Source organism: Curcuma longa, chromosome 15 (assembly GCF_044706935.1).
Source record: "Curcuma longa cultivar G26 ecotype Majalengka, Jawa Barat chromosome 15, ITB_CL_G26_1.1, whole genome shotgun sequence".
Taxonomy (NCBI): Eukaryota; Viridiplantae; Streptophyta; class Magnoliopsida; order Zingiberales; family Zingiberaceae; genus Curcuma; species Curcuma longa.
Genome location: NC_133875.1, coordinates 5,172,128 through 5,198,787, shown reverse-complemented (window position 1 = coordinate 5,198,787; position 26,660 = coordinate 5,172,128). Strand labels below are relative to the sequence as shown.

Here is a 26,660-nt window from a genome sequence, read left to right as displayed (position 1 = left end):
TTGAAGTGTGTTACCATCCCGACAGACAAACAGGGTCCCCAATCTAGAGACCATCATCACTATGATAAATCTCTTGAAGCAAAAACAAGATATAAGAAAGCAGTAGTTATAATCATATTTATTATCTTCACCATCTTCACATGCTTGAAATGACTTTCATTCTGAATCTGAGACATTTGTTTGGCTTGGAAAAAAAAATACCTGCAGGTGAAATGCTAGTAGGACTAGCACAATGTTTTTTCATGGATGACATTTCCACAGGGCTTGATAGCTCCACAACCTTTCAGATTCTCAAGTTTCTGCAGCAGCTTACACATGCTTTGGATTTCACCATGGTTATATCTTTGCTTCAGCCTACTCAAGAGACATTTGATCTATTTGATGACATAATCCTTCTATGTGAGGGAAAAATTGCTTACCAAGGACCAAGAGAACATGTCCTTAAATATTTTGAATGGATGGGCTTCAAATGTCCTGACAGAAAGAACGTTGCAGACTTCCTGCAAGAGGTATTAACTACCAGTTGTTCCTTTAAGTAACTGATTTCCCATGGATTATTGATTAAGAATTAATTATATAATTTGGAATAGATGTGCTAGGCACTGACTACAAGTTCTTTGTAATTTACAACTTAATGAAAACCCTAGTAGAAGCATATTTCAGAACAGAGAATGGAAAAAGCTTCAAGAATTCTGACTAACAAAAGAAAAGGTTTAAGCATGCTTGAATATGCCACTACAGAAACTAAAAAATAAAAAATATCAAACAAAAAAAAATGTTAAACCTGGATATGTAGGTCTATGAAATTTCTCAGATGAAATGACGGTGTCGAATGAACTTATCCAGATAATATCAAAGATGGATCAATCACAATACTGGACAGGTAGCAAAAGTACTTATCAGTACATATCCATACAAAAATTTTCAGAATGCTTCAGATCTTCCAGCTTTGGCCAGCAACTCGAAGAACACTTGCAAAAGCCATACAGCATTGAGGAGGGTGATCAAATTATCAAACTAAACCAGATGTATAGCGTCCCAAAGTGGGAGATATTCAAGGCCAGCTTCTCAAGGGAAAAGCTACTAATGAAGAGAAATTCTCCATTTCACATATTCAAGGCAATACAGATCATCTTGCTGGCATTTATTACTATGACAATTTTCCTCCGAACAACAATGAAACATCAGACAGTAATTGATGGTTACCATTATCTTGGAGCAATATTTGGTGGAGTGGTGATGGTAAAATTCAATGGTATGACAGAATTGCAAATTATCATCAGAAGACTTCCTATCTATTACAAGCAGAGGGAAGTCCTATTTCTGCCAGGATGGGCTTTCCTTTTACCTATTACAATCCTCAGCATCCCAGCCTCATTTGTTGAAGCAGGTCTATGGACAAGTCTGACATACTATGTGATTGGCTTTGCGCCATCAGCAATTAGGTAGGCCCACACATAGATCTTGTTCCTCAATCTTGATATGGTGGACTTAACACTTGCAATGAATTTTTTTTAAAAAAAACATATATTTGTTCCATTGCAGATTCTTGCTACAGTTCTTGGCATTATTTTGTGTGCATCAGATGTCAATGTCACTTTTCCGCTTTATAGCGGTTATCGGAAGAACACAGCTGATGGCTAACACACTAGGGACAGCTACTTTAGTGGCTGTCTACATTCTAGGAGGTTTTGTCATATCCAAAGGTTAGTTTACTTATGGTTTCTCACTTTTTGTATTATAAGATGTAAATCTGGTCCTATCCTGCTTTAACCTTTTTTTCCTAATCATTAAAAACTTGTTTAATACGTTGAAAACAGATGCTATTCAATCATGGTTGGTCTGGGGCTATTGGTTATCGCCTTTGACATATGGTCAGAATGCTGTAGCAATCAATGAATTTCTTGATCAAAGATGGAGTACGGTATGCTATTAAGGCAATAAAAATTCCAAACTCACTGCTTGAAACTTCTAGCTACAGTAAATATTCTGAAAAGCACTGAAAATGCATATGAAGAAAAGTTTATGACTCCACAGTCATAGCCTTTTGATGACAAAATGAGCAAAGCAATTTATATTTGCTTTCACAAGAATAATAGATAATTCTCCTTATCCATTAGTAATTTCAGAAGAAAATATAATTAATAATGCTTAAATTCTTAAACTAGTAATGCTTCCTTATTCAATGGGATAACTCACTATCAGCAATTATTCTAACAGAAATTTGGCAATGGAGGAAGCACCGAAGATACAGTTGGAAAGACCATTCTTAGACAAAGAGGGATGTTAACAGAGTGGCACTGGTACTGGTACTCTGTAGCGATATTGCTTGCATTTGCACTGGTTTTCAACATTCTCAGCATTGTTGCACTTGAGTACCTACGAGGTATAAATTCCCAGATCTCATCTTCAAGCATACACTTGCATACGTTTATCTAGAATATTATCTAGAGTTAACAAGCATATAGCCTCAATAATGGTGAACTACCCAGCACAAAAACTTCAGAATGAAAATTCAGCCTGTCAACAGCATTTAGAATATCTAAAAGTTCGATAGAAAATCACAAAATAGCATGACTGTATTCATACTAAATTAGACATATTGTCCTTGCTAAATTTTTTAGTTAGAAATGTATCCCAACAAAGTTCAAACAGTTACAAAATAGTCTGTAGTTAACTTCAACTTCTAGCATAAACTTCTACTTGGCAACAACAAACTGGGCTTCCAGAGGTATCAAAAATTTGTTTACAGCTATGAGAATTGGATTTCTGTTGTGAGTAGTGTTTGACTAGGCATGAGCTGAGTTTGGTGAGTTTTGAGTGTTTTTAGCTTAAAGCCAAAACCTATGAGCAAGGGAAAAGACCTTCCAATTAGGTAATTTAATTTTTTCTCAGCCTTGTGAGGCTAACAAGCAATAAGCACCAATCTTTACTACAAAACGTTACTAGTGATATTCCCTTTCAAATAGCAAACCTCAAATAATTAGGAGATGAGCAAACTCAGCTTGATGATGATAATAGTTCACTGCAGAAATGCTGTTGAAAACTGATTCCACATTGACACGACAAAACATGCAAAAACTACTTCAAAGTTCAAATTGTTTTTTGGTTTCGAGACTCATTTGAACCATAGATCTTTTAGCAGATAGGATGATTGATTTATAGCATCCATCTTTAGTCTCATGTGTGGAATGATACCCAATCAAGTTTCTTTTAATAAATTCCTCCAACAAATGCAGCTCCATTGAGAAGCCGATCCAACATACATATGGCACCTACAGATTTCAAGAAGGTTAATGTAGATGATGCCCAAGCATTAACAGCTCAAGCAACACCCCAGAGAAGGATGTCTCTACCATTTCAACCTCTGACCGTAGCATTCAAAAATATTAATTATTATGTAGACATGCCTAAGGTAAATGGCTAAAGTTTATCATTTCAGACACAAGATCGGTTATTTTGTGCACCTAGTATGTTACATGACTAAGCTCTTCTCTCTAACTGTTTATAGCAACTGAAGCAAGCTGGAGTGAAGCAGGATAAGCTTCAGTTGCTACGGCAAGTCTCTGGAGTCTTCAGGCCTGGAGTACTAACTGCACTAATGGGAGTGACAGGTGCTGGAAAGACTACATTACTAGATGTTTTAGCCGGAAGAAAAACAGCAGGATACGTTGAAGGAAGCATCAAGATATCAGGATATCCAAAAAAGCAGGAAACATTTGCCAGGATTTCAGGATATTGTGAACAATCAGATACTCACTCTCCTTGTCTAACCGTTCTAGAATCTTTATGGTACTCAGCACGGCTTCGTCTTCCATCAGACATAGACACATACACAAGAAGTGTAAGTTATCCCAAATCATAGTTCCAGAAAACCAACAAAAACTAGAACATTTATAACCAAAATGGCCAATCCTTTTGCATGCAAAGCTTACATTGCATCATGCATGCAAAGCTTACATTGCATATTTCATGCATACTGTCATACCTTTGTTTTCTCAAGTAAATCAACTCTGTGTATTTTTTTCCTCTGCTTCAGATGTTCATAGATGAAGTTATGGAATTGGTTGAGCTAAACGAACTGAAGAACGCAATGGTAGGTTTACCAGGAGTAAATGGCCTAGCAGCAGAAGAGCGCAAACGTCTAACAATTGCTGTGGAGTTAGTTTCAAGCCCTTCTATCATATTCATGGATGAACCCACAACAGGCTTAGATGCTAGAGCTGCAGCAATTGTCATGAGAACAGTTAGAAAGGCAGCTGACACCGGGCGAACAATTGTCTGCACAATCCATCAACCAAGCATTGAGATATTTGAAGCTTTCGATGAGGTATTTACCAAAGCTGGCCAGTTTAGTCTATTAATATTAGAGGTATTTACCAAGCACATAGCTGCTTTCCACATCTTTCCTAATCAAACCAACTTTCTTATCATGCTATAAGTTAGTTGTGCACACTACCAGCAAGGGAATCAATAGACTATTTGAACACTTTAGCATATATGCATGAAAGTAATTCTCTCTTCCTTTTCAAAGAGACTAGTATTATTAAAACCATGACACATCATATAAACCATTGACTGTAGTCAGAAATTAGAGGCTTCTTGTGCTAGCTGATATATTGGATATGAAACACAAACATAGGTGTGGTAGTAAGCATCATGTTCACAATAATTTAATAAGAATCACAAAGTAAAAGATGTATTAAGAACATCAACGAAATGATGATGAGATGTAATTGAATATGCTTGAAGGTATAAGCTATGTCCACAAAGTATGTGATAACTATTGTCCAACAAGGAAACACAGACCAGGCAAGAATTTAAAGCCTTTGTATCATAGTAGGACAGAGACCAGAGAATAAGTACGTAGATTGGGACTACATACAGATATTTAAGACACTGTATAGAAGTTCCGTGTGCGACTTATTCCTGCCTGTACCCCAAATAGGTTGATTGTTGAACTTGTTGATTTTGTGATTTTCAGTTACTTCTAATGAAAAGAGGAGGGCAGCTTATATACAGTGGACCTTTGGGCAATTTATCGAGGAACATGAGACAATACTTTGAAGTAAGAAAAATCACTAAGCCAGTTTAACAGGAGAAAGAACGAACATGTTTAAACACATACTATGTTTTTTTTCAGGCTATTCCAGGAGTACCAATGATCATAGATGGTCAAAATCCTGCAACGTGGATGTTAAATGTCACTTCTCCTGCCATGGAGTATAAGCTTGGCATAGATTTTGGAACTATATATCGCAATTCATCACTTCACAAGTAAGTTTACCATATCCAACTTGATAGATGTATAAACAAGCATCATCCATCAATTTGATAATGTGCTTCTTGCATCCCTCAGAGACAACATTAACCTGGTTGATGAGTTGAGTGAAAGACAGACTAACACGGAAGACCTTCACTTCAAATCCAAATATACACAAAGTTTTTCATCTCAGTGTATATCCTGCCTGTGGAAACAACATAGATCTTACTGGAAGAATCCAGAGCATAATGTAGTTCGTTTCATCATCACATTCTCAGTATCACTTCTATTTGGTTTAGTATTCTTTAAAATTGGCTCTAGAAGGTAAGAAACCAAGACTCAGTCTATTTACTCTAATTTTATTGTTGACTAATAATTTGTAATAAAAAAACAGAGACACACAACAAGATATTTTCAACATTCTAGGAGCAATGTATGGTTCAGCACTGTTTATTGGCTTCGCAAATGCTAGTGTAGTACAACCTATTGTGGAAAGGGAGAGGATTGTATTTTACCGTGAAAAGGCAGCTGGGATGTATTCTTCTATGCCATATGCCATAGCTCAGGTACAACTGCTAATTCATATAATCATAGACACTGGTGGATGAACAAACAAACAATAAGGGGTTGACTACCAAAAAGAGTAAAATATCCTAGAAAAGTTTTTTCATGGCTATTTGTCTGCAATCCTTTTTTTAAATAAACTCTCATATATTAGGATTCAGGAAATTGATCTATCTACAACTTCTATAACACTAGTAAAATTCTTCAATTTAGAGAATGCAAAAAATACCTACAAGAAGTGACACAATATAAAGGCCCTTGAGGCCCTTGAAATCAGTGGCAGAGCCAAATATTCCTCTGTTGGAATGACTTACCCCACTAAAATTCATAAGTGCTTCATTGCAAGCATGAAAAATCAATAAAAGAATAAGCACTTACACCCATAAAATATTTATGTTTGACACCACCAAATTATTAGATTACAAATTATGATTGTAACTCTTTGGTGTAAAAAAATATAGTAAAAAGCACCAAAGTATGTGTCATGTCTGTTTCAATTTCTATGATGTCAATCTAAGTTTAGCTTCTAATGAATAACTGAGATATACGTGTAGATATATAGAACGACCAATTCAAATATTAGATGCCCTAGCAAGATTATTTTTAGAAAAGGATGAGGTTGATCCCACTAGAATGCTACATGAATCACTTCTTCCATCTAATACATGACACTTGTCTCAGTACTTTCTAAACAATATATAAAATTGAGAAGCTCATATCACTCATCCTGACCAACAACCATTCTGATGCTTCTATTATGAGAACTTGGAGTGCCCAGTAGAATATTTTGGTTTGCAAAACAAGAATATCTTAGTTTATAGATATTGCCCTTTACAAAATTTACCTACACCCCCCTTGATGACTTCTAATTTTCAGGTGGCCATCGAGATTCCTTACGTTGTGAGCCAAGCTTTAATTTTCTCAGCCATTGTTTATCCAATGATTGGATTCCCATTTACAGTGGCAAAGTTCTTCTGGTTCATTTTGTTCTTGGTCTTGAGTTTTGTCTATTTTGCTCTATTTGGAATGATGACAATCTCACTAACACCGAACCAAGAAATAGCAGCGCTTCTCTCCTTTTTCCTCTTTGTTACGTGGAATATCTTCTCCGGATTCTTCATTCCTCAAAAGGTATATGGTATTTGGTACTTCTGCAGCTTATGTTGATACTACAACCTATTCCAACATATGTTGATGGTGTTTATGTTTCAGATGATACCAATTTGGTGGAGATGGTATTATTGGGCTGATCCTGCTGCATGGACTGTTTATGGTCTACTGGTTACACAGCTAGGTGACGGTGATGACAGTTTGGAAATTGTGGGCGGGGTAAAGATGTTAGTGAAGGAGTTTCTCAAGCAATATTTTGGGGTACAAGAGAGCTATCTGCCACTCATTGTGTCCCTACACTTTGCAATAATCGTGTTATTTCTGTTTGTATTTGGCTTCAGCATCAAGTATCTGAATTTTCAGAGAAGATAGCTGAACTGTATGTTTTGTGCAACCAAGATTTAGTTTCAATCAACTCCAGATAAAAGAAGACATGGAGTGGGTTTATACAAAATAGCATATGACAGTTAGTGATAGCCTCAACCTGTAATACAGCCCTTTCAATTGTTCATATCACTCGGGCAAATTGTAACATCTACAGCATATTGTTGAATACAATCAAGCTTTATATGGAGTAGATACAAGAAACAGAGAAAGCAATCATTTTTGTATTTATCATATTGGCAAGCCATATACATATCCAAATTAAAGATATTATCCTTTAGAATAGGTCATTAGCTTTATTATAAATTTTCTCTTTCAAAAATATTATTAGTTAGAATATGTCGTTAGATTTATTATTAATTTTTAAGTTGACAAGGCATGCTTATGTGTTTATGTATAGAGGCATTATGTAAGTTATAGAGATAAGCAATGAAATAATACAATTATTTAATCAAATTATTTTGATTATTAGAGATTGATCCCTTTGAAGCGATTATTATTGGAGGTCGATCCCCTTGAAATGGCCATCTCATCGCCTCTTTCTCCTTTTATTTGTTTTCTTATGAGATATGATGCGGGTTCTATCAATTTGGTAACAAAGCGAAGTTTATCACAAGCATCATGAGTTATCTTACATCATAATACCTTCAACACCATCAATTATCTTACATTATAATACCATCATCAATGATCTGATATTAGTTCATGCCTTAAAGGGTTACAAATTCCACAAACAATGACGGTAAAAGGAGCCATTGGACAACAACAAGATAGCTATAAAGCTAAACCAATAGAAAACTTAGAGGAAGAAGATGATCTCAATGAAAGTGACACATAAGAAAGTGTCAATAAGTACAAGATGACACTATAGCAAACAATCAATTCATGTCATAGAAGGGTTACAAACCCCACAAACAATGAAGGTAAAAGGATTCATTAAAAAACAATAAGATAGTTGTAAAGGTGAACCAATAGAGAGCTCAAAGGAAGAAAGTGAAGCACAAGAAAGTGCCAACGAAGTACAAGATGACATTATGGTGATATCAGTTCATGCCTTAGAAGAATTACAAACTCTACAAACAATAAAGGTAAAAAAATCATTAAACAATAACAAGATCGCTACAAAGATAATTCATATGAAAATCTAAACCTTGCTAATGACCAAAAGAATTCATCTATCACAATCAACGCAACACCTATAATTGAAGTTACTACATCTACAACAATCCCTACTTCTATCATTCAAGAGAACAAAGCAACAATATCTTGCCATAATCGACAACATAAAGTAATTCCCTTAGAGTGACACTATCAAACTCATTTTTACTCAAAGAAAAACATCACACGACAACTTAATGCACTAACTACTCAATAAAGGCATGACATGGAGTATGTTTTTGTTTTAACTCGATGCGAACTTGACACGAGGCAAAGCAAAGGGAGACTCAATGCTGCTCCTACAGAAGAAAGTATTCACATGCTCATAAATTCTCAATGAAGACCCAACACAATACACCTCATCATCAAAGAATGATAGGAGGTCTCAATTGATCTGCAATGAGAAGACATTTTATGCAAACCATTGAAAGAAAAAGAAAAAAAATAAACCTTGAGGACATGACTATTTTGAAAGACAGTGGGATGATAAAATCCTTTCGAATAGACCATTAGATATATTATTTACTTTTCTCTTTCAAAATATCATTAGTTGGAATTGATCAATTAAATTTAACAATATTTTTTATGTTGACAAATCATTCGTTTATAAAAGCAATCAATGAAGCAATACAAATATTTAATTAAATTAATTTGATTATTGAAAGCCCCGATCATCTCATCCCCTTTTTCTCCCCTTTTTCTCCTACTCACTCGTTGCCATGCCCAAGAAAAAAAAGAGATAAAGGTAGAGAATATCAAAATACTGAAGACATGAAAGGTACAGAGGAGAGAGGAAGCTCACTGGTTATCACTTACGCTTCAAACGAGCATTGTTTCCCTCTCAGCAAGCTCAATGGTCATCGCCTCCGCTCCACGGGCGACCTGCTTCCTCCCGAGCAATGACGAGTGCTCAGACTCCGACGAAATGATCACTCGGTGCGCCGCACCATCGATCGAGCGCTAGGGCTTGACGCATCGAACAAACGCTCAATGTACAACATCTCTCTTTCAGATTAATTAAGTTCGTACGAAATTGATCACGTGATCCACGCAATAGTTCGGACGTCGGTTGAGTTTATCTCTTTCACGATCAATAAAAGATGAAGAATTTTTAAATATTTTAAAAGTCGATTTTTAAATAGATATAAATTATATTTTAAATTTATATAAATTTAAAAAAAATCATCTATTTAATATTAAAAAAATAATAAATCTAAATTTTTTTAATTCCTTTTTATTTTTTCCCCCGGGAAACACATGGTATTTGACGCGGGTTCCACCCGGTTCATGTAGAGCCTGAGTTTTCAGCCAATTGAACCGGCCGCTCGGTCCGGTCCAAAAATCAAAATCACATGCACAGATGATAAAAGTGGAAACTTACACGAAGATACTTTTATTTTTTGAAATAACACTGAAAATACTTATTTTTGATTTCCGAGCATCAACTTGAGCAAGGTGTCGAAGTTGCTGTGGGAGCTCCCGCCGGGCGCCGCCGCCGCCATGGCCGCATCCTTGAGCTCCTTCGCACGCGCCTTCAGCTTTCTCCCCCTCTCCCCTCTCAGCAGCGCATCCAGAGCATGCACCACCCCCTCCTTAGTCATCGCTTCCCCCTCGAACCCCATCCCGTTCCCCCACTCCAAAGCCATCGACCGCAGAGCCATGAAGTGATCGGCGAAGATCGGACGGCACACCATTGGCACGCCGGCGGCGATCGCCTCGATCACCGAGTTCCACCCGGCGTGCATCAGGAACCCACACACCGCGGAGTGGCCCAGCACCGCCCGCTGCGGCGCCCACCCCACCACCATCCCCTGCCCCGCCGCCGCCGTACGCGCCAGGAACCCCGGCGGCAGGCATTCCCACGCCGCCTCCTTGAGGGACCATATGAACGGCACGCCGCTGGCTTCGAGGCCTTCCGCTAGCACGGCGAGCTCCGCCGGCGGCGGGGTCACGATGGAGCCGAAGCTCACGTAGACTACAGAGGTAGGGGCCTGGCGGTCGAGCCAGGGGAGGCAGCCGTTGGGGTCCCTCGCCGGCGAGGACGACGAGAAGAGAAAGGGGATCGGGAGGTATCTGGTTACGGCGGAGTCTAAACTGGCATCGATCGCGGAGTCGAGGCCCTCGAAGGTGTTGAAAACGACGGCGGTGGCTTTGGAAATCCGTTGACCCATGCGGTAGCAGAGATCGGAGACGGGGGAATCGATGGAACCGGCGACGATTCCCTCGGGGAGGTCGCGGACCCGTTGCACTTCGAGGCCGGGGATGAAGTCTAGAAGCTCCTCCTCGCGGCCGACGGCGCCGTCGACGCCGAACTTTTGGCGGAGCAGATCGGTGTGGAGATGAGCGAGGAACGCAGAGGAGCTCGCCGCATGCAGCGAGATCCACGGCACGCCCAGCTCCGCCGCCACATCGGCAGACATCCACATGAACGAGTCGCTGGCAATACAGCTCACCGGCACACCGCCGTTGGCCTCAGCCGCGGCGTAGATGCCCTGCTTTAAGTTACCGGGGGTCGACGAGACGAATAGCGCGATCTGGTGGAGGATGTCCTTGGTTGGCGGGGAGGAGGCGTCCGGAGGAAGGCCGTCAGAGACTGGGACGTACCGGAGGTTGGGGGCGTCGTCAGCGGGGGGAAGAGAGGAGAGAGCGCGTCGGGTGGCGAGGAAGGAGACGACGGCGGAGGGGGCGGCGGCGGCGACGGCTCGGGCGATTTGGAAGATGGAGAGCGGGTGGGAGCCGAACGGGAAGGCGATGAAAGCAACGTGCGGCGGCGGCGGCATAGCGGCGGAGCTCATGTCGTCGAGCGGGAGACTGGGAGAAAGGCTTGGAGGTTGGAAAGAGAAAAAAGAAAGTCAAAACCACGAGGGATCTAGTTGAGGAACGAGCTGTCGTCCAGCTTTTAATGGCTGTGGAGTACCAATAATTGAAGACGAGGTCCACTCAGATTATCATCACTCGCTCTACCTACCTCTTTGTACCTACCCGAGACGACAGACTGTCCGCTCAAACTACCATCACTTAGATCTACTCATTCATTCGGTCTACTATCATCTTCTGCAAAAAGATGGATCCGCCATCTTAACGGCTCCACACGATCGGCCTCACGATCATCTATGAGGAGGTAAATCGAGAAAGTGCAGTTGATTACGACGCAGGGGAGTATTGCCTGGCTTCGTCAGGATTCGAACCCTTGCCCTCTTCTGCAAGTCTGCTGCGTCGTAACCAATTCACCTATGCCCCGGGGACAATTTGATCTACTATCATTCGATCTATCTGAGATGCTTATCAGAAACTTGACTGAAAGGTTTGGCTGAAAGGTTTTTGAGAAATAATATTACATTAAATATTTTTATGAAAAAAGCAATCTAGTCCATCCAAGTTGATTAGTCTCACCATTAACTTGTTCTTAAAATCACTCTTAGATTCAATAGTCTAATAAGATCACAAATTCAATTCAAACTAACTCATCTTTTTGAGTCGATAGACTTATACCAATCAATAGATTGTCCAACTTGCACGGATTGACTTAGCTCATCTTAACTCGCTCAAATTATGGCAAGGATTACTTGGCACATCCCGTTCGCTGCCCGATCAACTCACTCGAGCGGGACTTATAAGATTAGTGACCTAACCTAAGTGCTCGTGACCTAATAGACCGCGACCTAAGTCCTCGTCTGAAAGCTAGCTTTTCCCGACAATGTAGGTTTTCTGTTAGCGACTCGATAGTTAGGTTTGTCTTCGGATTCATCGTGTGTGTCTCGACCCGATCCTATCGACAAATCACATCCAAAACAAGCAAGCAACCGAAGCCTACCACCCACTCGACAAAATGCCCTCGCCCAACATGCCTGCAGGCCAATGGACCACCCCCCGCGCATCAAACACTCCCACTGCTCGGCTCGATCTAACCAGTCCAACTACATGCAGCCATCAGCACGGCCATGGCTGCCAGCTCGTCGGCCCACGGGCACGGCCCTCCCTCTGCGCTCACTCGGTGAGTCCAGATCTACGCGCTGATGCGAGTGTCGGATCGCGTTCAATCATTCCAAGGCGGTATCAGTAAAAAAATAAGATAATTACACAGATATCGGCGTAGATTTATTCCGCCGCACTCGCCCGGGTAGCCTTGACGGCGAGGAGATCAGCCAGCGTCGTCCGGCGCCGCCGCTCCCGCTTCAGCAATGGGAGCTCGGGGACCTCCTCCGCTTCGCGGTGCGCCAGCTCGCACACCTTCAGGAATTCCATTCCCCTCGTCTCCTCCTCCACCGACAGCTTGATCTTAAACACCGCCGCCTCCTTATCGCGGCCGCGGCCGTGGTCGTCGGCGGCTTCCTCCGCCTCGTCGTCTCCGAAGCTGTAGCACTCTGTCTCGGAGGAGGCAGAGTGGCAGCGTGAGATGAGCGGGTGGTGGCGTCCCACCGTGCCGATGGCGAGAATGCCGTTGAGCATGTCATGGAGCAGCAGGGCCTCCGTCTCCGCCGCCGCCACCGGCGCTGCCTCTTCTCTCTCGCCCAATTCTTCAGCCGAGCAGAACAGTTAACCAGACAAGTAATCGACGAGCATTTTTCACCGAGTTAATGAATGAGGAAACAAACCTTTGTTCTCAGAGAAATGGGAGTAGTCGCTGAAGCAGAGCAATCTGCGATGCATCCAGTTGAAGATCTACCGATCGGAGGCAATCAGGAACTGGATTCGATACACGATATGGAAGAATTAATACTCAATCAATGTAGTAACTCACCTTCATCGAAGAGCCAGTGCATCAATCCAACTGAGTGGCATGCAATGGAATGGCTGGGCTGGAGTTAAATAAGAGGAGAGAGACTGTGGATGAGAAAGGCAAGTCCTCCATGAAAGGACACTCGGAGCTAACATGGATCTAGAAGTCACTGTGTGATGCTTAAACCAAGTAGATCAAGATTTGCATGGAGTGTGTTGGAGCTAATCGACTCTGAAATGATTCCACCGAAGAACATCTACGTACTTGCATGCGCCTCTGTCTGATACCACCTTTCCAGGTTAATTTGAAGATGATGCAGATGGCGACTCCAAAGAGTAACCTTTTACTGGGTCCTCTGAGAGCATCACCTCAACCTTTTCAGTTATTGGGCTTAAAAAGAAACCCCTAGCTTTCGATTTGAAGGTTTGATGTACAGTCAAACATCCTTTGGGGACACAGACTCCAACTTTTTGAATGAGTGGTCGACTTGGTTATATGGATAAGATAGAACAGAGTAAATTAGGTGCAATGCACCTCTCTAAGCAAAGCCCAAACCAAACAGAAGATGTTCTTTTCTCCAATCCAAGCAACCATAAGCAGGATTTAGACGTGGGCAATGGGTTCCACTGGACAAAGTGGCTTCCTGTGCACCACCGATTTTCAAAGAGACTTTAGCTTTTGCAACTGGCAAAACCCCACAGCGTTCTAAGGAATCTAGTCTGTCTTATATTAGCAGGCTATGGTATTTGGATTCAGTATTGAATGATTCTACGACCTTTCCGGATAGTTCCTTCCTCCTTCCTTCCTTCCTTCCTCGTGAACTAGGACATGCACAATTTTGGATAAGTTCCAGGTTGCTACGATGGTCTTGAATTCATGGCAACTGTTTGCCTCAAGGAGAGTAGTAGTAGTTTCGTATTGGAAGTTTCATGGCAACAAGGTTGGTTTATGTTGAATCATAACTTTAAAACATTATGAATATAATTGGATGAGAGGTTTCTTGCAATTCAACCTCTTGACTACCCTAAACCAGCCTCTTGAGGCAATCATCGAGATATCTAGAGTAGTTTGTGTTCTAAGGAACCCTCCTCTTTTAGCATATTAGATGAGTCTCTATTTGATACGAGTGTGAATCCAAGTGTTAAATGTTTTAGAAAGATATTTTACATGTTTGTGTTTGATGTTGAACCCAATTCGATATCCTTGACGTGGTGGATAAGGAAACTCACACGTTGTAGAGCCACGTGAGAGGTCAAGTTAATAGTTAAGTATTGGTGGAGGTCAAAACAACCATCCGACTCCATAAGTTCAATCACCTGACTTCCTCCACTTGACCACTCGACTCTTCCTTCAATTCGGTCACTCAACTTTTCTTTCAGCTCGATCACTAGACTCTTCCTTCAGCTCAACCTCTCAACTTCTTCTTCATATTGGCCATCCAACTCTTTCTTCAACTTGATCATCCTGACTCCTCTTTCAACTCGGTCACTCTTAAAATGGACAACAACGGCGAATATTCTAAAACACATTGCACAGTGTGGGTAGTGAAGTGGTTATGTTGCTGTCAAAATTGGTCCTCTAGATGCTTTCCATCAAACACGAAGCAGTAGTGAATGGAGAAAGTCACTAACGGTTGCCAAATCTAGTTCTTGCTTACTCATGCGAGGAAGATTGAGGAGAAGGACATGTCCAACGTGGAGATGCTTTTCTAGTAGTTATATAAACCCTAGATAAAGTAATGGAAAGGGGCTAGCTCTTTCTCCCAAGTAACTCCACTAAATCCTCTCTTTTTTATATTGAAAGGAAATCGGCTATTTTTGATATCGGAAGGAAATCTCTTCAACCCCTTGAACGGTTGCATCTAACTTCTAGCTCCTCTTTCTTAGTTTGAGATCTCTCATACTAATTGGAATAAAAAAATTAGTAGATTTGTTCCGTTCAAAATGAGAATGAGTTGAGGTTATGAACTTATAATCATGGAATCGACTCAATCATCAGATTATAAGTTCTTTCCATGAAATGAACAGAGGTGCAGAACTCAACTCTGAAATATAAAAGATAATGGGAAAGGATCTTACCTATTCTACTCCGAGCTTCTACTAAAAGAAGACAAATTATTATGATTCCCTCTCTACAGTTCAGCTCTTGAAAACTAAACAAGTCCCAACAAGAACCTACCATCAACATAAACTTCAACTGCTTAGACCAGTTAAGGCTTTTTTGAGTAAAAAGCCAACCATGCAGAAGCTGATCCAATTTAGGAGATAAAGCATGTATCAATACATGTTTTGGATTATATTAGTTAACATACAGAGTTTAGCAGTTGCATGGGCTCCTTGAGCTGCACCTCAAAGTTCCCTGTGTGTTTGCAGCTGATATCTCTGTCATTTCAATAAGTTCATTATAACAACTCCATGACTGTCTTGTTGACATATCCCCAATTCCTCCAAATTTGCATAATAAAAAAGGTCACAGTAACCTAGCAAGTGTATCCAGTTCTCCTCTTACTGGATAAACAGCTTACAGAAATGACAGTCAAATGAAGGATAAGTTCAGGAAAGCTTGTAGCTTTATACAGACTCTAATCTCTCTCTATCTTTGTCAGTAGTTTCAGAGGAACCACAAATGTTATTGTTCTCATCTACATCTTCTGACAAGGAACTTTGAGAGGCATAATGCTACAAACTAAGTTACAGGCATTACATGCCTGTAAAAAGGTTAAAGAATCTTAATAAACAACTTTGAAGAACAGAAGGATAAGAAGTGAAGCATTTCCTTTGCGGTTTGTTTACATCAACTCTCCAAATGAACTCATTTCTACAACTTTGTGTAAGAGAACAGTGTCATTGAGACAACCAAAATTAGTCTTCCTTAGAGTTTCAATCTTTGTGTTAAACGAAAACTTTGGTGATCACCATGTGAGTCAAGGAGGACAGGCAAGGTTCACAAGAATGTCTTCAACGATTGCTTGCGATGCCTGATAAATTGAACATGCTTAAGGTAAAGAGTCTTACAAACTTATCCGAAAGTAGTTTTTAGATGATCATTATGAAAGAAAAACTAACATATTTGAACTGAATCATCAAGAGTTGGATTCCATACAAGTTGAAACTGAGAAACAAGAAACAGCAAGGTTTATGAACTAATCTACCAAGTTTTCAGACACAAACATTGTTGGTTCCTTATCGAGATGATGCTTCATACATATAATGATGAGTCCAAAAGTTGGCCGGCAGAGGGAGAGCCTTGAACCTCTTGCTGTTATTGAAGAGAGTCAAAGGAGTGTTTACTTGGCAGTATGCCTCCTAGTGCTCCATCATCATCTGTAGTCAACGCCATTCATACCTTTGCATGGAATTGGAAGAGGAAGGCTGCCTAATTGGTGGCTAATTCATTCGGCCTAAACAGATTGGAATATTAGGCTTTGAGGACAAAGAGTCAAATTCTTTTTAGCTTTTTTTTTTTTTTTTATTCTTCTATTGTCTCCATTTATCTTATAAATTCCAATATTTTTTATTATTATTTGGATAGAAGTCTTAAATAATCTTTTATTGATTTATATGTATATTTGAGATGTAACGATCCGGCCCGTCCGTCCGTGGGAATTTTATTTATCCCGATCCCTATTTTTCTGTGGGTCATGGGTTATCGATCATCGACCGTGCCGTTACCTACTAGGACTTTCCACTCCTGTCCAGTGGATTTTTACTTCCCCAGATTCGAACTCTAGACCTGCAGGCTAAAGTACTAAAGTTCCTTGAATCTGATAACCAAGTGAGAAGCTTCTTTTTATTGTAACGACCCGACCCGTTCGTCCATGGAAATTCTACTTATCCCGACCTCTATTTTCTGTGGGTCATGGGCTGACTGTCGACCATCGACCGTGCCGTTACCTACTAGATCTTTCCACCCCTGCCCAGTAGATTTTTGTCTTCCCCAGATTCGAACTCTAGACCTGCAAGCTAAAGTACTAAAGTTTCTTGAATCTGATAACCAAGTATTGACAAAAATCTACTGGGCAGGGGTGGAAAGATCTAGTAGGTAACGGCACAGTTGATGGTCGATAGCCCATGACCCATAGAAAATAGGGGTCGGGATAAATAGAATTCCCATGGACGGACGGGCCGGGTCGTTACATGAGGAGATAAAATTCAACTCCAAATTATATTTGTAAAATTATGATGGACATTTTCCCTTTGAGAAATTTACAATATATTTAGTTTAGGTGGAGTTTTTTTTCTTTCAATTTTTATACATTTTACTTAAATTTTAATTTTTCATAAGAATTAAGATTGATGGTATTTTAGATATAAAAATAAAAAGGGTCATTTTAGAGAATTGCCACAAATGTATAGTATTTATCAATTAGCTCCTTTATTTATTCGTCCCCCCACCGCGCCTATTTAGTAGCCGATCTCACATCGCTTCCACACCCACTCCCACTTCTCCTCCGCTATTTCGCCCTCCTCTCCTTCTTCCGTTTGCGTGCGGGGAAGGTCGCCGGAGAATGGAGGCCTTCTACTGGTTGCTCTTTGGCGGGCTCACCGCGGTGGTGGTGGTGCTCGAGCTCAGCAAGACCGGCCGCGACCGTGCTGTCACTTCCGCCGCTTTCAACTCCTTCAAGAACAACTACCTCCTCGTCTACTCCCTCATGATGGGTAAGCCACCTCCTTCCTCCTCTAGATCTGTTCGTTCGCTCAGCATTTTGCAGATCTGATCTGTTTAGGGCCAGATCTCGGCCTTCGTTGGGCTGCTAGGTTGTTCGGTCTTTTTTCTTCGCATGTCTGAATCGAGTTCTTCGTGTTTTTTGGAGGCAGCTGGAGACTGGTTGCAGGGTCCCTACGTGTACTATCTCTATACTACGTATGGGTATGATAAGGGAGATATTGGTCGGTTGTTCATCGCTGGGTTCGGATCTTCCATGCTGTTCGGCACCATTGTCGGTTCACTTGCGGACAAACAGTGAGCATTTCCCCATTTAGGTCGATCTGTGTTTCATTTTGTTTCCTTTCAGAGTAATCTTTGAAATTCTCTTCCTTTTTTTGTGTGCTAAGGGGTCGGAAGAGAGCTTCTGTCACATACTGTATCTCCTACATACTGAGTTGCATCACCAAGCATTCTCCACAATATAAGGTCTTGATGCTGGGACGCATATTGGGCGGGATCGCCACGTCGCTCTTGTTTTCTGCGTTTGAATCATGGCTTGTTGCAGAACACAACAAGGTTGACCTAAATTACCACTTTTATTGGTGCAAAGATATGGTTACCGTTTTTTCTGAGATTTTCCTTAGCACGTTTCTCTGCGGAAGGTAGTGAGAGTATGTTATCAGTCAGAAAGTGTGACTGGAAAATTTTGTTGATATATGACTACATTCATTTGTATATTCCATATGTTTTTTGCCCGTTTAATTTTTCTCCTTTTTAATTCTTGACTCTTCGGATCTGTTCTGATTCATTTCCATAACATCATTGTTGGCAGATTCTATAGCTGTTTGAATGTATACACTTTTAAATTCAGAGTTCATTGTGTCAGCTCACCTACTATATAACTTTGGTGCTTCGAACTTAGTTGTCATAAGGGTCTTATTATTATACATAATTATTGTTTCTTTTTGTTTACTCCTAAATCCTATAGTAGAGTCATCCAAACTGGTTTACTTAGTCAATTTGTTGTTTGACTGCATGTTCTACAAGAAAAAGGAGAAAGTTGACATTAAGGACTCTAGAAAAGACCATGTGAAGAGCAATTTTATGATTGTTTCCTTCAAGAAATGCACAACATTTCAATGTTATTTGCAAACTTACTCATGTGAAGACTTAAGCTATCAGTTAGATTCGGGGCTATAGCTTGTGAAGATTTATGTGACACCAGTGTGGATCCTAGTGTTCAACTTAGTTATTTTTGAAAATTTTAAAATGGGGTTAAAAGGGACAGATGTTCCACTTGGAGTGTTGGTATTTGACACAGGAATGAAGGAGATAAATGATGACTCCAACTATTAGAGTCTGCTATTAAAGAGAATTTATAGATAATCTGTGTTCCAAAACATTTTCAAGATATTGAAAATTTTAATTCAAGTCGGACAACTATAGATTGTTATTGACAAGATAATATACTCTTCCAATTCTATGAAATTTGATAAAAGCATTTTCCTTTGAGATGGCTGTGACATCTTGTATCAATTTCGATAAAAGCAAAACTGCAAGCAGCAAACCTAAGAACTTGAACTATTTCGTACTGAATTCACTTAGATTATCCAATACATTGTTTGGTTGCTGCTTGATGAGAAACATTTAATTTAACACATACTATGCAAAAGCTATAGAACCTAGATGTGAGTTATGTTAGGAGAGATTAATAGCATATATCTTTACTAACATGCTTCTCTTCTCATTTGTTTGTCTGATGATACAGAGGGGTTTCGAACCACAATGGTTGTCTATAACTTTTTCCAAGGCCATATTTCTCGGCAATGGCCTGGTTGCCATTGTATCTGGGCTGTTTGCTAATTTGCTGACAGATAACTTGGGTTTTGGACCTGTTGCTCCCTTTGATGCTGCTGCATGCTTCCTTGCAATTGGCATGGCTGTTATATTGTCAACATGGACTGAGAACTATGGAGATCCTTCAGAAAGCAAGGATTTGCTTACCCAGTTTAAGGTTGCTGCATCAGCTATTTCTTCTGGTTAGTATTCTTATCTATTCATTTCATTGTTTTAAGAAATTATTAATATGAAAAGCTAAAAGAATATGGTTGTGATGATAATATGCTCTCGCAGATGAGAAAATTGCTTTGCTGGGAGCAATTCAGTCACTGTTTGAAGGCTCTATGTATACATTTGTCTTCCTTTGGACTCCTGCTCTAAGTCCAAATGATGAGGATATTCCTCATGGTTTCATCTTTGCCACCTTTATGCTCTCGTCGATGTTAGGGAGCTCCACAGCATCTCGGCTATTGGCCCGTGCTGTACCCAAAGTTGAATCTTACATGCAGCTTGTATTTTCAATTGCAGCAATTACTCTTCTCCTACCTGTTATTACCAATGTATGAGCTTCTTAGTACCTCTATTGGTTTCTTCTTTGCTTCTACTCATTACTTGCACACAGATGGTCTGATTCCATCCTTGTTATCCTGCAGTCCTTGATAGCACCATCAACGGTTAAAGGCGGAGGCATTTCTTTTGGGGGTTGTATTCAGCTCTTTGGATTCTGTACATTTGAAGCATGTGTTGGAATATTTTGGCCATCCATTATGAAAATGCGATCCCAGTACATTCCTGAGGAGGCTAGGAGCACAATCATGAACTTCTTCCGCATTCCCCTTAACATATTTGTCTGCGTTGTTCTTTACAATGTAAGCATCCAATTCAATCTCTTAACATATTTGCCAGCAAGTTATAGTTCAGGGTTCATGGTGGTTAATTTGATGTATTTGATGCTCCTTGACTCACACAACCAACTAAAGCCTTATATCACAATAACTACTTACAGTGGCCATGATTTGTAAGATCGAGGAAAAACAAAGTAGTTTACCTTATAATGATTGTTGAAATGACAATTTACAGGTGAGTGCTTTCCCTATGACCGTCATGTTTGGCATGTGCTCTGTTTTCCTTTTCCTTGCTGCAATTCTACAGAGGAGATTGATGACCGTTGCTGAGATCCACAGATCAAGTAATACAACATATCTCCTTGTTGTACTTTATTGATGAACTAAATTTCTGTTTAGCTTTGAATGATTTAATATTCTGCATAATATCTTCCAATACAACTTTTACTCTAGGCAGTACAACATGAAATGATTACAACATTCATCTCATGGTTGTTGGTATTGTCAGGTAACTAGTGTGGCACACTTGCTAGTAAAACGTTTACTTCTATCATAATTTTTGACTATGGCATTGCATAGAGCTCAATGGACGTTATCATTCCATCCCTAATATTTGGGGCTTATACAGTTTGATCATGAAAGATCACAATGATCTAAACATATCATAAGGAGCCATGTACCTAATGTGGAATTCAACAATCAACGAATTGATTATACATGTAAATTGCTGTTGTTGTTTTTCTCAAGGAACTAGTTCATAAGGAGCCTTGTAGAAGGCAGTATTGGATAGACTATTTTAAATGACTTCCTTCGCATTCAAATATTCTCATGACTAATTCTCTTAGCAGAGTCTCAAGATTGGTCTTCTTTGAAGGAGAGAGATGCTGAAGCAGAGCCACTGAACATATGATGAATAAAAAAAGTGGCATTCAAAACACAAAGGTGCGATCTTTCGCCATAGTTCTTAGGGGTTCCTTTCGTTGATAAGCTGATGCACAATAAGTTTGCTACACTCATAAGTGGACTAGTATGCTACCAGCCAAACAGCATCAGAGAAGCAAGGATCCAAATTAAGCGAGGTTTACTCTAGATTCTTTTTTTTTTAATTTGTTCAAGCTCTGCAAAGTTCGTAGGTATTTGTCTATTGCAGTGATCAAGTCAATTCCAGAATTTGTTTTCCTAAAATCTCTTTGGTTTTGGTTGCTTCCTTCTCTATTTTCTCACTCATGGTTTCTTAGTCGTTAAGTTCATTGCGCATTCAAAATGTAATCAATATCGACAGTCTTCAAATTAAATACAAATTGATTTTCCTAGATTTCCTTTGCTGCAGTAAATAGTCATTATGTTTGTCTGATGTTGACTATACAATCACAATTAATCATGTATGCATGTATGTTTAATTTTACGCTTGTTATCAGTGTTCGAGATATCAAACTCGACATGGTTCAACCAGGAGAACCAGTATGGTTCAAACACTAGTAGACACTGGTCCTAGAAGTCGACCAGTTCAACTCCCTGGTTTGTTTTCAAAACATATTAGTAATTGCCTGCTTTACATGAAATCCAAGCCTTGTATTGCATCTTTTAGTTAGGTCAATTAATTACTTTATGTGGGTGATGCCACTAAGCTTTCTCCACTATAGACCATCAAAAGGGATGACTAAGTCTCATCTGACGATGAGTTGAATGGCTTAGGGCTTTTAGCTTAAGCAACAAGGAAACCTTTACGTGCCTCATTTATCTTTCGTAGATGCACCGCTTTATAAAAGTGACCACAAGCGAATCCGCACCATTGGAATAGTAAAGCACTCGTAGCAATAATAAGGTGATAAATTTGAATATCAAATGTGTGTTTCGAATTTTTTTCAGAGTTGAGTTAGGGAAAGATCATCTATCTTCACAATTAATTAGATGAAATTTAGACATTTAGATTTTTTAAAAAAATTTTAAATTTATATAAGTTGTGCTTTGAATTTATCTATCTTCACAATTAATTAGGATATTTGGATTAAAAAAAATCTGAGTATATATAAATAAGTTGTTCTAGATTTATTTAATAGTCAAAATTAGTTACACTGCATTGGACATCTGATTTTTGAGATCGTGGCAATGGTACACTTGTCTTTGTAAATTTTGAAAGATATCATAACTTTTGATTTGGGTATTAAAATGAGATATTCTACCTGTTAAATTGAAACTCATTCACAGATTTAAGTTTATTATTAGGTGAAATTCATAATGGGCCAGTGTCCGATTAAAAAAATATTATTTAGAGCATTTTCAAAGATTCTGAATATTATTATTATTATTTTTAATAATTTCAGATTTATAGTTCAAGGGTATTTTCATTTTTCGTAAGTTAGGATTTTTTAATAATATTTTTGCCCTCTCCTTCTTTAAGAATGATAATTTATTTTTTAAATATTTTTTATTAAATTAATAAATTTTAAAAGATTATTTTTAATATTCACGTATAAATCAACGGATTTAATAACTTCTGCTAAGGTTCAAATTGACATAAAAGAGCCATGCACGACCTTTTGGATGGAACATAAAGATTTTGTATCATGCAAGGAGATTGATCAAGTTAAAGAGGACTTTCATGGAGAACAAACACTCTGCAACTCTTTCTCCTGGATCACCAAACAGTGATCTGAGATAGGCCAGTTAGGTTTTCAGAAATAAATAATAAAAGGAGGGGGTGATATGAGCCATGATCTCTCAAATAATAAAAGCAGGGAGCAAACCTAATTAAGAACCGTTTATGTGATAAGGAGGGAAATGAGGTGGAAAGGAGGGGCATCCACAAGGCACCAAGGTCTTGTCTCTGCCATATATATCCTTAATTACCTAAGGGAATGCACCATAATTAAAGGTCCCCTGTGTGCTAGCTGCTTTAAACCAGACTAAATCCACTAGCAAGGAATTTAGTGTGCTGTGCAACATGAAATCATCATGCACATTTTACAAAACCTTTGCTTTTAGGTATCAAACAATGAACATTATATCCTCACTTAATGTCTGCTAGCTGTTATCTGATGATGCACTGTTGCTTTTTTTTGTTTTTTGTTTTTTACTTTCTTCCTTGGATAAAATAAATAATGAATCCGTTCCTAGCTAGCTATATGAAAGCATCGAAAGCTGATCGCCCAGAAAAAGCCAAGAAGCTAGCTCATGCATGCCATTCCAGTTCTGTTTCGAAATGGCTGGTGAGAAAGAAGCTTCGAGGAAGGGGCTGGACTTGGAATGGCGAGTGACAGTTTCCGGCTCGTCGTCGGTGAAGCTGGAGGCTCAGCCTGCTCCTGCGCCGCCACTCGCCGTACTGCTGTGGGTTTGTAATCTGGCGTCAGGCTTGAGGCTGAAGGCCTGGAGCTTGGGGAGGAAGGTGTGGCAGATCGGCGCCGATGATCCGAGAAAGGTGATCCATGGCATGAAAGTGGGGCTCGCATTGGCTCTCACCTCTGTGTTCTACTACACCAGGCCGCTGTATGATGGAGTCGGCGGCACTGCTATGTGGGCTGTGATGACCGTCGTGGTGGTCTTTGAGTTCACAGTAGGTGGCACCTTGTACAAAGGACTGAACAGGGCTACTGCAACAGTGAGCGCCGGATCTCTAGCGTTTGGCCTCCACTGGCTCGCGATCAAATCTGGCAAAACTGCCGATCACATCATTCTCGGAACTTCAATCTTCCTATTATGTAAGAAATGATTAAACCATCACTAGCTACGTACCTACTTTCTGCTAATCGATAGCATGCATGCAGCCTCTGCCGCCACGTTCTTCAGGTTCATTCCTACCCTCAAAGCCCGCTTCGACTACGGACTCATGATCTTCATCTTGACCTTCACCTTGGTGGCGGTGTCCGGCTATCGCGTCGAGCAGCTGCTGGCCTTGGCCCAGTGGCGGTTCTGCACCATCACGCTCGGTTTCTGCATCTGCCTCACCGTGTGCATTGTCGTCTGCCCGGTCTGGGCCGGGGAGGAGCTCCACCGCCTCACCACTCGCAACATGGAAAAGCTCGCAGAGTCCCTCGAAGGTATATATATATATATATAAAGAGAAATGATATACTGTGCGATCCGTGCTGCGCGGTCCCGTGAGCAATAGAGCCGACCTCCGCCGTTGTCGCTGCTCTTGCCGTACTGTCCGACCACCGTCGGCCGCCGGCCCGGGCCCGATCAACAAGGCTGCTCGCCGGCACTTTGGCCGGCATTGGATTCCGGCCGGATTGTGCCTAGAATCCGACTCAATTTGATTGGAACGCGGTAGGCAGTGGTGCGCGTCGGATTCCGGCCCAATCGCGGCTGGAATCTGATCGCTATTTGGTTGAAAACGCGGTCGGCAGTGGCGTGCGTCGTTTCCGATCAAATTGCAACCGGAATCCGATCGCGATTTGGTTGAAAACGCGGTCGGCAGTGGCGCGTGCCATTTCTGGCCAATCGCGGTCGGAGACCACCGAGGAAGGATCGACGTGTGAGAATCCAGCTGTGATTTGATCGGAATCCGATCGCGATTTGGCCGGAATCCGGTCGCGATTTGGTCGGAAATCGGCACACGCCACTGCCGGCCGTGTTTCCAGCCAAATAGTGCCGGATTCCGACGCCGACTGATGCGCTGGCGAGCGGCGCGTCGATCGCGCCTGGCCGGCCGGACGGCACGGCGGGGGCGGCGACAGTGGCAGCGGCGGGGGATCGGGGGTGGAACACTGTGTATTCTCACATTTGGACGGTCAGATCTGGCGCGCGATCGCATGATGGACGGTGCATCCTGTGTCGCTCACAGGCACGCAGAAAATAGTCGCGCATTATATCAAATATATATATAATTTCTTAGCAAATAATAACACTACAACTGTTCATCTTGCTTCTCTGCATGCGATGATCACTATCAGAGTCAGTAGCTGAATACCTCAAGGAGGAGGAGGAGGAGGAGAGGAAGACGGCGAGGAGTGCGAGCACACGTGCAGTCAGAAACTACAAGGATTCAAATGCGTTCTTAACTCCAAGGCATCTGAGGATTCGCTGGTAATTGATCAATATATACATTAATTCTCTACATTATTCATGTTCGATTTGCTGGAATTCATATATATATATATATATATATAGGCAAACCTGGCGAGATGGGAGCCCCCTCATGGTCGTTTCTCGTATGGGCATCCATGGAGGCAGTACCTCAAGATCGGCGCAGCCATGCGCCACTGCGCGTACTGCATCGAATCGCTGACTAACTGCATAAGCTCTGAGAATCTGGTATAAGATCTAGCATTCACGCAATCTGCATGAATTCATGACTTACTGCTTAAAATTGCAGGAGCTGCCTGATTCAGTAAGGAGGCATCTCGCCGATGCGTATCTGAAACTGAGCTCGGACTCGGCGAAGGTTCTGAAAGAGTTGGCCGGATCTTTCAAGTCGATGAGGAAGCCGTCGAGCGTGGATTATTTGGTCAAGGACATGAAGAACACCGCTGATGAGCTTCAAACTGCACTGAGCTCTGTCCCCCAGGAAGCGACTGTGCTGATCATGGAGACCTTACCTCTCCTCACGGTGGCTTCTCTGCTTATTAAGATATCGCAGAGAGTCGAATGGGTTGCGGTCGAGACGAAGGAGGTCACTGGACTGTCTTGCTTCGAGCCTGCTGACGGCGATGATGAACTCAAGGTTCTGAACAAGGTGGTTCCTGCCATGGCATGAGGCGTGTATCTCTGCCAAATTGAGAGTAGTTTTCTGTATGAATCTGGTGCTCTGAAACAACGCCGAGAATAATGCATTTGGGATTTGCAGATCTTGCAATTGTATGCTTGTGTTAACATGCTCACAAAGACAGGACTCTTCATCTTATCTTATTCATGTGTAATTAGACCTATGCCTACTCATGAATTAAATTGTTCTATTTAAGTTTCATATGTGATTCCTAATTGCTAACACAATTAGCAACCTTTAATATCATCCAATTGAAAGAACAATTGGAGATAAATACAATTTGGGGTTTGATGTGGCAAATCCTACCGCCTCCATATGGCACCTGGGGTTGATAATTAACTTTGTGCCGACGTGATGGTCAAAGTCAACTTAATCAAACATGGCCCAACAGAAATTGAACCTTGTCCAATGTGATGTTCAGGTCCG

The 26,660-nt window shown here is 40.8% G+C and overlaps 4 protein-coding genes and 1 pseudogene across 4 annotated transcripts; 3 read left to right on the top strand and 2 right to left on the bottom strand.

Moving 5' to 3' along the window:
* The first annotated feature begins 173 nt into the window (after nt 1-173).
* Nucleotides 174-7,812, top strand: LOC141846311 (ABC transporter G family member 45-like). The gene is made up of 14 exons (XM_074734329.1): nt 174-509; nt 847-1,445; nt 1,546-1,706; nt 1,821-1,924; nt 2,221-2,386; nt 3,240-3,415; nt 3,512-3,844; nt 4,040-4,330; nt 4,985-5,068; nt 5,144-5,277; nt 5,360-5,587; nt 5,658-5,829; nt 6,704-6,958; nt 7,040-7,812. The coding sequence occupies exons 1-14, from the start codon at nt 213-215 to the stop codon at nt 7,307-7,309; spliced, it is 3,270 nt and encodes a 1,089-aa protein (XP_074590430.1). The 5' UTR covers nt 174-212; the 3' UTR covers nt 7,310-7,812.
* A 1,989-nt stretch (nt 7,813-9,801) lies between these two features.
* LOC141846676 (myricetin 3-O-rhamnosyltransferase UGT77B2-like) lies at nt 9,802-11,324 on the bottom strand. The gene has a single exon (XM_074734713.1). The coding sequence runs from the start codon at nt 11,272-11,274 to the stop codon at nt 9,901-9,903; it is 1,374 nt and encodes a 457-aa protein (XP_074590814.1). The 5' UTR covers nt 11,275-11,324; the 3' UTR covers nt 9,802-9,900.
* Nucleotides 11,325-12,577: 1,253 nt separating this feature from the next.
* On the bottom strand, nt 12,578-13,419 carry LOC141845899 (protein TILLER ANGLE CONTROL 1-like). Its single transcript, XM_074733902.1, has 3 exons — nt 13,221-13,419; nt 13,075-13,141; nt 12,578-12,996 (listed from the first exon to the last, which is right to left on the bottom strand). Exons 1-3 carry the CDS (start codon nt 13,224-13,226, stop codon nt 12,578-12,580), a joined length of 492 nt encoding a protein of 163 aa, XP_074590003.1. The 5' UTR covers nt 13,227-13,419.
* A 4,243-nt stretch (nt 13,420-17,662) lies between these two features.
* LOC141846109 (uncharacterized) lies at nt 17,663-21,843 on the top strand. The gene is made up of 8 exons (XM_074734097.1): nt 17,663-17,857; nt 18,017-18,161; nt 18,254-18,422; nt 19,615-19,885; nt 19,980-20,245; nt 20,339-20,554; nt 20,766-20,874; nt 21,379-21,843. The coding sequence occupies exons 1-8, from the start codon at nt 17,707-17,709 to the stop codon at nt 21,438-21,440; spliced, it is 1,389 nt and encodes a 462-aa protein (XP_074590198.1). The 5' UTR covers nt 17,663-17,706; the 3' UTR covers nt 21,441-21,843.
* A 1,889-nt stretch (nt 21,844-23,732) lies between these two features.
* LOC141846108 (aluminum-activated malate transporter 10-like) lies at nt 23,733-26,225 on the top strand (annotated as a pseudogene).
* The last annotated feature ends 435 nt before the right edge of the window (nt 26,226-26,660 follow it).